This window comes from Agelaius phoeniceus, chromosome 1 (assembly GCF_051311805.1).
Source record: "Agelaius phoeniceus isolate bAgePho1 chromosome 1, bAgePho1.hap1, whole genome shotgun sequence".
Taxonomy (NCBI): Eukaryota; Metazoa; Chordata; class Aves; order Passeriformes; family Icteridae; genus Agelaius; species Agelaius phoeniceus.
In genome coordinates, this window is record NC_135265.1 from 63198112 (window position 1) to 63210011 (window position 11900).

The 11900-nt window shown below is 40.4% G+C and overlaps 1 protein-coding gene across 2 annotated transcripts in view; it reads left to right on the top strand.

The window, feature by feature from the left end:
• MBOAT1 (membrane bound glycerophospholipid O-acyltransferase 1) overlaps positions 1 to 10132 on the top strand; it is a 57028-nt gene extending 46896 nt beyond the window's left edge. For both annotated transcript variants that reach the window (XM_077180219.1, XM_054629199.2), the window contains 5 exons: positions 900 to 1003; positions 3760 to 3824; positions 5148 to 5280; positions 6423 to 6574; positions 8329 to 10132. In XM_077180219.1, the coding sequence (XP_077036334.1) occupies positions 900 to 1003; positions 3760 to 3824; positions 5148 to 5280; positions 6423 to 6574; positions 8329 to 8461 (587 nt within the window). In that variant the 3' untranslated portion in view covers positions 8462 to 10132. The remainder of the gene's footprint in view (positions 1 to 899; positions 1004 to 3759; positions 3825 to 5147; positions 5281 to 6422; positions 6575 to 8328) is intronic.
• The last annotated feature ends 1768 nt before the right edge of the window (positions 10133 to 11900 follow it).

Consider the following 11900-nt stretch of genomic DNA (forward strand, 5'->3'; position numbering starts at 1 on the left):
TAAAATCTTGGGGAAGAAATGCTGACCTTTTTAAAGAATAACCAGGCTTGTATTTTGTAAATGACCTGGAAGGAAAAGCCTAACCTGTATTTGCGCTTCCCTTTTTTTTTTGCTATGATCCTCAGTGTTGGCTGCAACACTAGTGATCCGGAGACAATAATGAATTCTCCCTTCTGTTTTCTTAGTACTCCGAGTAGGTATTTCTAGCAGGGGCACATTGAAATCAGAATCTTGAGACCCAGTGATGAGGTGATTCCCAGACACTCTGAGAGAGGAGGTGGTTGACAAGAGTGCATCAGCGTGTAATGCCTACTCTTATCCAAGATTTTACTTGCTTTAAGGTAGCTACATGTGTAACAGAAGTTACTCAATATTTGGTTCACAGAGATGTTGAGGCACTTTATGAGGCATTCGGCAAGAGGATTAGGAAAAGGCTTTGTCTGTAGAATTCTGAATGACAGTCTTAATTAACATAGCCACGTTGGAACTCTTAATGGAAATAATAAGCATGTCTTTGAGATATTAAGTTTTTTTTTTGAATTCTGGAAAATGCTGTGACATCCAGATGCCCTTTTGAGAAAATTGCTCATTCATTTTATAGTAATATCTGTCTTGGATGATAATAAAGGCCAAATAATAGGAAAAGTGATTTATATTAGTTGGTTTTTTATTATTTTATTTCTTCTGCACAAGGAGTAGCTAGTCTTTCCTCTTGAGGAAATTACTATTGTGTAGTCTTATAGTAATGCCCTTTTGCAAAGAAGAAGCTTCTCCTAGGAAGAGAGGTTGCTAAATCCTACAAAGCTGGCTTGAATGTTTGTTTAGTGCCATACTGACTTGTAAGAAAACATGTCTCTTCCAGCAGTCTGATTTTGACCTGTTTTGCTTTGACATTGCAGCAGATGCAGTCAACAATGCAGCTGGTTATGGATTCAGTGGAGTTGATGAGAAAGGCACTTTCCGCTGGGACCTGTTGTCCAATTTGAATATCTGGAACATTGAGGTGAGATAAAGGAGTGGCTGCATTGGCATAATTATACAGAAATGAGCATGGTAATGGGTAAAGGCTTTACTGAAAGGAAATCTATGCTACCAGGCTGCTCCTCTTTAGCACGAAGAGGTTTTGTATTTTATCTGTTGGACAGATAAAATGGATCTGTCTCACAGGCTACCTCATGCTCTGTATTCAGGTTGTACTTCTAAATAGTTTTGTGAGGGCTAAAAATAATGATATCAGATATTTAATAAATGAACAGTCAATTACTGTAGATTGAGGCTGAGCTCAGTGGGTCAGTAAATTGTTCGCAGCTATGATTCTTCACCATCTGTGGTGTGTTCTGTTTATTTACTTCTAACAATCTTTCACTTTTGTAGCCCAGTTGAGATGAGTGGTGGTAGTGAAAGAGGCTGCCACAAGTGGCACAGACACGTGCAAGGGCGGAACTGCCTCTGGTACATGGAGAAAAGCAAGGGTAGGAGACATAACAGGTACAAGCCAAGCAACCTGAGTGGGAGCTGACAGGGGCACACAAAGCTTAGGTGGGTGCTGGCCTTAGAACACCATGCTGGGAGCCACACTGTTGCTCAAAACATCTCTTACTCCTTCCTTGTGACTGCTGCATACTTTTAAGATCCATTAGCCTTTTGAAAACTATTCATGTTTGTGTCTCTAATGCAAAAGATGACCCATATAATTTGTTTGCCCTGAAGAATATTTTGTGAGTGCCAGTGAGATGTGGAAATATTTGTGTGTCTGCAACTGCTTTCTAAAGGCTTCTTTTTTAGAAATAGGAGAAGCCTCCCTCTGTAATTCTCTAGTTGTGATTTTAAAAGTAATCACAGATAAAAATAAGTTGATTGCTTTATTGCTGAACAATCTGTGACTAAGTGAATGTACTGTAATAGCTCTTCTCAAAAATGAAATAACCCCTGTAATTCTTCCTTGAAGATGGCAAAATTGGAAGTCTCATTATACATTGCCTGTTTTTCAACATTCTTTCTCTTTTTCTTTTTTAACCATGATTAGTCCTCAGTGTAGTCCTTGATGAGTACAGGATACACAGCCCAGAAATGCTCGACACTTCTTGATGACACCAACACCCTAGATACCACTCTGAGATCTTGAATCTGTATCTGATTCAGTTTTGGGGCAGGAGATGATTCTTTGATGGGCTGAGGCAGCTTCTGTTTGAAAGAGGAAAGTAAAATGCAGCCAGTACTCTTCAGTCAAGCCAAATGAAGGAGCCTTTGCTCCTCTCTACCCACTGAACTGATGGCCTCTCAAAACTTCTTTTATGGGTCACATGGGCAAGAGATCAGAAATTGTTTCCAAGAGCATAAAATAGGGTGTTGTCTGATTTTTTTCATGTTTGCAATGAGAAAAAGAGAGGCTACAGAGACCATGGCTTTGGCTAAGCCTTGAACCATCACTTTTTGTGCCAACAGCAATGCTGGCAGCTGAAGTGTTATTGTACAGTGTATACAGATGCAGTCTATATATTCAGCAGGTATAGCCACTTGCATGTGTAAAATTACCTCAGAGCTGGGAACTTGACTGCTAAATGTGACTATCTGATCTGTAGAGAAGATAAGCACATGGAAGGGGTTGTGTGGGCCTTAAAACATGACAGGGGCTAAGCCCACGTGGGGGACTTGAAAGCCTTGGCAGCGTGCTTGTTTTGACAGCCAGCAACTACTTCCTCTCTTGGTAATGTAACAGGGGAACTTAAAGGAGGCCAAAAGAGAGTGACAATATTAGTTGGAAGAGAAACTATGTTTTTCTTGGCTTCTCGTGGTGCAGTAATGCAATTAAAATGTGGCAGTGCTGCAGCAGGAATTGTTAATCATTTTAACTCTTTAAATACAGAGGATGAAATGCTAGCTTTAAGGATTCTGTGTGGAAGTGGAAAGATATTTGCACATTCCCCTTGGAAGCCCTTGCCCTTAATCCATTTTTCAGTCATTTTTTCCATTCCTTGCCTTCAGCTGATATGGCATAATATTGTGGTGTCACTGAATCATGTTCCCACTTGGCCAGGGTGTCCTTGGAGGTTTCTGCCAGCAGGTGAGGGACCAAGGTGGAGTTGGGAGGGGAAGTTGATCAGCAGTAGGGGAACTGATGCTGAACAACAGAGTCCAGCAGTCCCTAAAGCTGGGGGAGCTCAGAGGAGGAGGTATGGGTAGTTCTCCCAGGATACTGGAGTCCACTCTGGTTTCTCAAGCTTAGCGGTGGGCTGAGAATTGACTTCTAAATTTAGTCCTAATTTTTTTGCCCATGTTTTTCAGTCTTCCCCCTTCCTTCTCTAAATAGTAATAATAATAATAAAAATAATAATAAATGTTTGGGGTTTTTTTAAATAACACTTTGTTTTAGTACCACCACAGGGAAGTCCAGATTGCATAATGGGTGGCAAGATATCTCTTCCAGAAATAAAGCTGTTTATGAACTGAAAGGAAGGCCAAGCATATAAAACAAGAAAGCTTCTCAGATTGCCCATTATTTGAAAAGTAACCAAACACTGTATTTAATTATATGAGACAAAGTGAGATTTTAGAGCAAGTGCCAAGTGTTAGCAGTGAGCCATCAGCCTAGTTAATGTCCCTCCCAAGTCATATTAGTATAATGATGGATTGTGGCACAGTCATCATAAAAGTTAGCTGCTAGAATTAATATTTTACATGTACCTCCTCACTAATTTAAATTGCAAGTAGTATTTTACAGGCTTCATTGCTAACATTTCATGTGAATTTCTTTCTTAGACTGCAACAAGTTTTAAAATGTACATTGAAAACTGGAACATTCAGACAGCTGCCTGGCTGAAACGGTAAGAGTAATGAAACAGTTACATGCTTGTGAGATCCAAAAGCTCTCTGTGGCCTGGAAAAATGCTGCTTGGTAGCTCTCATAAATATAGAGCCTCTTGTTCTTCCTTTGTTTATAATAGTTGGTGCAATACAAGGGTATTTGGTGCTGTAAAGTTTTATTGCTGCAAGTGTAAAATGCTCGTATTTTATTTATGAGCAGCAAAGTCATAAACAAACTGTTCAAAACTTCCATAATAGAAAGCAATAGCATTTTGTTCTTTCCCTCCATTAACTTTCCTGTACTGTTTTACTTTGCTATGTTATGTTCCCCACACTGAGGTGAGCCTTGCTGTGTCACTGGGATCCAGAAATTCAATGAGAAATAAGGTCAAAATCTTCAGAGCCCCAGTGTAGTCTTGTTTGGAGTTACCCTAAGATGCTTGCCAGGCAGTTCTTGTTTAGGATATGGGGAAGATACTTATAGCACTGAGAGGATCTGGTTTTAACCTGTGGCTGTTAAGGCATGTATTATAAATACTAGCATAAGTCCAAATTTTGTAGATTGGACTGTGTCTCATTACTCATTTCACTTTTTGGTGTGATTAAAGCTCAGCATACTGTCGACATAGTGTCTGAAATGCAGGCACAGATTTATTGTAATTATTGTAAGTAAATCTATACATCTTAAAAGTCAATATCTACTATTTTTTATTATTTAAATGGTTCCTGGTAAGAAATGTATTATCTTGACTTGTTTCTGTGGAGCACAGCATTTGATTTAAACTTCAGATAGCCAAATAGACTGGGTGTTGTTTTCTTGAACTGTTATCCTTGCATCTTGGGAGTAAGATTTTTGCTGCTAAAGTTAGCTGGAATCCCCTGTTTTGCAATAGTTTACGGCACTCCCTGTTGTTCCCAGCATCTGCCAGATAACTGTGCCTAAAAATACCTCTGTCACTAGAGTGAAGGGTGGGGTCACATCTATTTGTCTTTCAACTTGCTCTTGATCTGTCATCAGAGTTTGGAAGGGTAATGTATGATTCCAGATAAAGATGTAAAGGTGAACAAAGTCTTGCCTGCCCTTTATTCCATTATTGATTTAAATGCTTTGAGCACCAGAAATATTTGTTCAGGCACTCTTTGTAAACTCATTTGCATATAAGCATGCTTCCTCATTCCATCTAAACCTCCATTTAAACGAAGGGTGAGTGTCTCATGCCTTAGCCTGTGACTAAACCAAGATAAGACAGCTAAGAAAACACAGAGTAAGACCTTAGAAACAGAAGGATTTCAAGCACAATGGCCACTGTTCAACCTCTTCTGTTTTGTTTTCATTTTTGCAGTGTCTGCTATGACAGAGCTCCCTGGTACCCTACAGCTTTAACATTTATCCTCTCGGCCCTGTGGCATGGTATCTATCCTGGATATTATTTTACGTTTCTCACTGGAATCCTTATCACACTCGCAGCCAGAGCAGTATGTACCTTTCATTGTTCTCTTCTAAGGCTAGACACTATCCAGCTGTCAGCTGCACCCTCACATGGTCAAGCAGCTTGTCCCTGCTGTGAGCCCTCTTTCATGCCTTTGCAGGCTTGATGCTCCCTGAAACTCAGTTCTGTATAGATGTTAATTGCTAAGTACCCAGCAGTTATAACCAGCACCAATTCTGGACATGATGCACTGCTGTCCCTGGCTGTCAGAGGAAATGTTGCTTCAAGAGGAAATGTTGCTTCAGGATGTATAGTTAGGGGTGCCACCAGCTATGTCTATGCAGTCAAATTAGCTTGGGATTCAAGGTCATGTGGGATTCCAGACTTCTGCTGGGTCATGTTGCCTGTATGCTGGCTTGTAATTAACTCTGGGCCCAGTCTTGCACAAGGAGCTGCATTAGCCCAAACTCGAACAATTTGTGTGGATCCAACTGATGCAGTAAAATGAGATCTGTGTTTATGGGCCTTATTTTAACCAAAGACAGAATAGGGTTCATGTCTCACTGTTGTTAAATTTATCACTGCTGATCTTTCAGGCTGAACCAGCCACTTGTGCAGGGCTGGGAAGCACCACTGTTGTCTTTTGGAGATGACTGTGGATAAATAACCAGGTTAATCTGAAAGGAGATTTTAACTAGTGACCAGTATTAACCAGTATCACTAGAGCAGGTTGCTTTGCCTCTCAATTATGAGGATTTCAAAGATGTGGAACTAACTTAAAATCTCTAGGGAATGGCACACACCTGTAGGTATAAGCACTTACTTGTTCATTTAAAGTAACTTTGATTTACTGTTAATAACCAGTAAGAAATGAAAGTCATGAGGGAGGAACAGCTTCCCTCCCAAAGAATATTGTACCAGACATCCAGAATCAGAGAGTCTGCACCTGTAGTTATGACAGAACAAGCTGGGGGCCACTTCCCTGTTTGCCACTGGATGACTGTGAGATCTTGAAAATGCCAGTCCATACACGTCTGTATTCCTCTCCCAGTGCTTTGTAACTGCTGAATAAACCTTCCTGTGATACTAATGCTGATGGTAAACAGAGTCATGCACTGCTGTGTGTCTGTGTGGCTTTGCCTAAGAAATGTTTATATAATTTTCTGCTTACTTTTTCCTGACCTGCAGATAAGGAACAACTGCAGACATTACTTCCTCTCGTCAGTGCCTCTGAAGATAGCCTACGACGTGGTTACCTGGGCGGTCACTCAGCTGGCTGTGTGCTACACTGTTGCACCATTCGTCATGCTGGCTGTGGAGCCCACCATAAAGTTCTACAAGTAAGTCCTCTGCCCTTGACTTTACTCTCCAGGGTGCCACAGACTTGTGTTAAATAACCCAAACCACGCTGAAAGGCAGTTAGCATTTCATCAAATTTGAAAGTAGCCCAGACAGGATGCTTGCTAAAGTACACGAGGTGACTTTTGCACTCCTGTAATGTAATGAGATTATAACAATGCCAAGGCAGAGCACTTTGGTTGTTCTTCTCATTCTGTGTCCTTGCACGACATTTCATATACTGGGTTTCCATTTCCAAAACAGCTGGGCCTCAACCATTAGCAGTAGCCAAGGCTGAAGAGGTTAAGAATAATGTGAGTTGGCAGTAGGAAGGAGGTGCTGAGCAAAGACCAGGCTTCCAGCTGCTCAATGCGTATAAGGGGAGGTGTGATGGATCAGCAGGAGATATAGAGGGCTCCTGGCAGAGCAGTGCTCCTTGAAATCAGTGTGCTTTTCATTATGAAAGTGTGCTTCTCTTATTACAAAGGGAGTACTTCCCCAGATTCCTTAAAAATAAGATTCCTTAAAAAAAGGAAAACACTGGTGTTGCAGAGTACACTGAATGTGCTCTAATAAAACAAAGCTGAAACAGAAAAATTGAGAAAATAAGTAGGAAAGGGAAACAGGACTACATGGCTTTACTCTTCTTTCATTTTACTGTCAATATAGAGTAACAGCTTTTGGTTAAGAAGCAAGTCAATTCCCTCCTCCAACATAAAATACACAAAGCTGGTAGTCAAGATAGCTGCTGTCTGTTTGCAGGAGGCTGAATTTCAACATTTTCTATTCCTGTTTCTTGAAACATTTGATTTCAACACAGAAAACTTATGATGGAGTAAAAATTTCTCCAGATCTTTCTTAGCTTCATTTCTTAATAATTTTGCCCCGGTGACTTTTGCCCTGGTTAACTTTGAACATAGTTAACATTTGAACTTAGAGACTTGTAAGCAAGGGAATGTTATGCTTTTGGACTAGGGCATGAATTTTTGGAGCACTTCACACCACAAGCAGTGGTCTTAAGCACCTTACAAGGATATTAAAAACTATGGTAAGAAGCATAGATGAGACCACAGAAATGTACATTGCTATGTTTAACAGCTGGACCGTACTGGTCCCAATCATCATCTTCCCCTAGCTGCCAGAACCTCATCTATTTGGTTTAAGTATTTTTTTATTTCTCTTTGAACTTGTGTATACTGAATTATTTGAAATAAAAATATTTGATGTTTAGAAACATACCAAATACAGATATCTCTGAGCAGTTACCTTCAGAAATGCAAGCCTTCTGTAAACGTCATTACCTGACCTTCTCCGGTTAAAAGCTGAGTGTTTTGATTTATTTCAGGTCTCAGCATTTTGGTTGAATTTATTTCTTTCTGTCACTTTTTAAAATTCTTTTTGAACCATGAGTGATATTTCTTCACAACTTGGCCTTGTAAATTCTAATATTAGAAGAGAGATGGGCTGAATAAGTCTGGGGTTGAATTAGATGGGTTTATCTGAGCTGTCAGACTTTGGATTCTAGGGTTTGCTGATGGTTGCCTTGCCCCATTATCATCCACAGCAGCATTTTCATCCATGCCAGCAGACATCATATTCCAAGACTGTGTGAAATTCAAGGGTATATTTTTGTGCTTTCTCGGTCAGGTTCATACATCCTGCATTCATTCCTTAGCACTAAATTCTGCATATTGGGGCTGCAGAATTACTGTTTTCCCCAACAAAAATATAATATTCTTTCTGCTTTTGTTCCCAGGTCTGTGTATTTTCACATGCACATTCTAAGCATCCTGGTGTTGCTCCTGTTACCAGTCAGACCTCAAACCCACTCTGTAAGAAGGGCTCAGAATCAGGCCACGCTGAACTCTATTAAAAACAAAGACAAATGATGCCTCCAAAGAAAACTGCCAGCATTGGGAAATCAATCTGTTGTATTGTAAACAAAAAAAAGGAAGAAAAACGGGTTGCAGGAGGATCAAAGTACAAGACAAGTGGCATTTCTCTTGGCTATCTTAAAATCTTACTGGAGAGGGCAGAGAAGAGCCTGAATGACTGTAATTCAAATTATTCCAGTTAATGAAGATTTTACAGGCAACGTTTACAGGCTCATGGGGCATTCAATTTTTATAATAAATATTTTTATGAAGTGTTTTTATATATTTAAACTTTTTCACAGAGAGACATTTTTTCTCTTTTACAGAAACACACAACTATTAATCAACAAATAATCTTGTGATTAGAGAGAGGGACAGAAAGCAGCTAGTAAATGTTAGACCAGCTGCCTGGTAGCCTGGTGCTGTGGGCAGCTGTCAGGGGAAACTTTTCATCTCTTGGTTGTGGAGAGAGATGGTGCAATTAGAAGACTACAGGCATGGGGTTGCTCAAGGTGCTGGCACTAACTCGTGCCCCAGCAGGGGGAAGGGGGAGCGGGGCTTTCCCCGGAAAACCGCGGAGCAGGGACTGCAGCCTGAGCTGGGCAGCAAAGGTACTTCACATCCTTCAATGTGACACCTGCTGGTGATGAGGGCAAGACAAGTCCCTTGGGATTCGATGTCTGGGAGCAGTGATAACTGGCTAAGCCAAAATTTAAAGCCAAGTAAAAGAAAAACAAAAGTAAAAGAAGGGACATACAGCCTGTGGTCTGTAGAGTTGTGCTTCTCTAATGACACAGCTGGTGCTCATTGCTACATCAGCCTTACTTTGTAGTCTTAGTGATGCAGCACTTCCTTTTTGGTATCAAAATGCATGAGGATCCATATAGGGTTAGTGTTTTAAAACCTGCAGTTATGGGTTAAATCTGAAAAAGCTTTCTAGTGGATCAGACTGTTCTACTCAAAAACATCCCATCTTAAGGAGGGGTTACATTCCAGCAGATAACACTAATAGGAAACCTGAACAGTAATTATCACTGTCATAATAAATCATTCTCTACAAAATATTGTGATCACCACAAGAGTCGAGACTGAGTCCTTGTGTGATCTTCACATCTGACTTAACTGTTGATGCAAGTTTCCCTGCTTGTAAAGTTCTTGACTTACACGGATGTTTTGAGGCTTGATTCCTAAGCGCTCGTTGTGCATTGAGATAACCTGCTGCAAAATGCTGTGTCAGGGTTTTTTATAATTTTTTTTCTTAAATCCACTTAACCCAGTAAAATAGACTGGTACCACACATCAAAACCAACTGAAGCATTTTTTAAAATGTTTTCCAGGAATGTTTTTATCAGGATTTTGTAGAAGCAGTTCCCTTGTTAATGTATTGGTATTACTTTATCGACATTTAAATAATGTGTGATTGAGGAAAGAACCTGCTGTTTCCTGCATTCTGATTTTTGTGTCAGATTAAAGTTTTGCAGAATCCTCATGTTTTGAGAGAAACAAATCAATGAAACCAACCCAGTTCCAAAAAAAGTGATTTTTTTTTCATTGATGGGAATTTTTTGTCCCGTGACCACATTATGATTTACAGCATAGTTCATGGAAGAGTTTATTTGCTAATTTATTTTAAAGGGCAAGATGGGATTAAAAGATTGATCTGAATAAACAATTTGCTTTGTGTCACTGCCTGGCATTATTGATCACTAACGTCTAATGTGAAAAATGGGTGAGTGGGTGGGTGAAATCACACTTCTGAGGGAAGATGTTCAGGTCTGCTGGATTTTACAGCAGCTGAGCTTTCCATCCTGCTCCTGCTCAAACAGAGACAAGGTGACCCCTGTCTGTTTTCGTGGCAGCTTTGCCCTTAACTTGGCTGGTCTTTTTTTGTCATGGTGTGTGTGTTCTCCTTGTGGCACTAGCCTCAGTTGCATTTTGGGCATTTAATGCTTCCCTTGAGGTCTGATTGTGCCATTCCTATATCCTGTGGGAGGGAACCAGGACACATCCCCAGAAAGAGATGGGGAGTTGGGTGCTGCTGGCCCTGGAATCCTGTGGGCTGAAGCCAGTCTGCAATTGCCTCTCAGAAACAAAAGAAGCAGTGTGAGCTTTGCCAGAGCCAGCAAAATTCACATCAATGCTGGGCTTTGGCAAAAGTGAGGAAGGCAAATGTTCCCAGCAGGTTGGCCTTAGCACCTGCTTTGGAAAAAGAGTGCTCTCAGAGGGGTTTGGGGGTCTGTACCTGCTGCTCTGTGCCTGAGATCTGCCTGCACAGCTCGTGCCCTGTTCTGCAGTTCTTCCTGAGCTGTGCACATTCAAGAGAAGCCAGGTATGACCAGAGGGGTTTCTCTTCTAGTGTTTCCCCAGGTGAAACTTGCTTATATGTAATGCCATTGACTGATGTTGTAGTTTCAGCTCCTATAATGTGATGAATTAGTCTGGGCTAGTGAGAAAACTGCTACTCTCCTGTCATGTTGTATTCTCAGTCTGAACCTCTCCCTGAAAACAGGTGCCCTGGGAATCAAAGAGAACCAGTCATACAGATTTAATGTCATATGTTACATGAGCCAAAATTGAAACTGGCTTTTTGAAACATGGCATTTGCAGGGAAACTTGGTGGTTGAATTAGTCTTAAAGCTGGATGGAAAAGAAGAAAATTACCTAAAATCTTTGCTGTACTATGTTACTATGGACTAGGCAGCAAACCTAGCCAAATGTGGCAGTCCTGCAAAGCTAACACAGAGTGGATATAAATGGCTGTAAAAAATTCCTTTGAAAAAAAAGGCTGTTAGCTTTGAGGTTACCTTGATCAATCTGGTGTGTTGAGCCTTCCTCTCCTTTTCTTCTTCTCAGGGGGATGATATTTTGTTTTATAGAAAGACTGCAAACAGATGCTACTCTTTAGAGGAGACTTGTGCTAGTAATGTGCACCTACTTTGCACAGGAGTATGTAATTCAAAGAGCCAAAGTAGAGATTTAGGTTAGAAAAAGATGATATCAGGAACTTGAATACTGGTAATTCTAATTCTAGTGTCATTTGGGAGTGCATTTCAGTGATCAAAATACATGGTGGTGATTACCAACATGTTATTAGTTTCTAATCCCTCTCTGGGTTCTTAGTGCTGCAAAAAACTCAAGAGCATCTAGAGAAATTCTGAAGAGAGCAACAATCTTGATGGCTTGTAAGAAAGAAATACAGGACTATCACACAGAAATGAGAAAGGTAGATTGTACTGGATGGACAAAGGTTGACTTTAAATATGACAATACCAAAAAGACACCACCACCATTACCCCCTTGTATTGAAGGCATATTCTAGCTGTTGTTTTTCAGCATATTTTGATTTTTCTAAACTAGAAGTTGAGATGCACTTGGAAGAGAAAACTGAATAAAGAGTAAAACTTCATTTCAACTTAATTACGAGTCTGGTATTTAAAGAAGCAAGTGTTCAGCA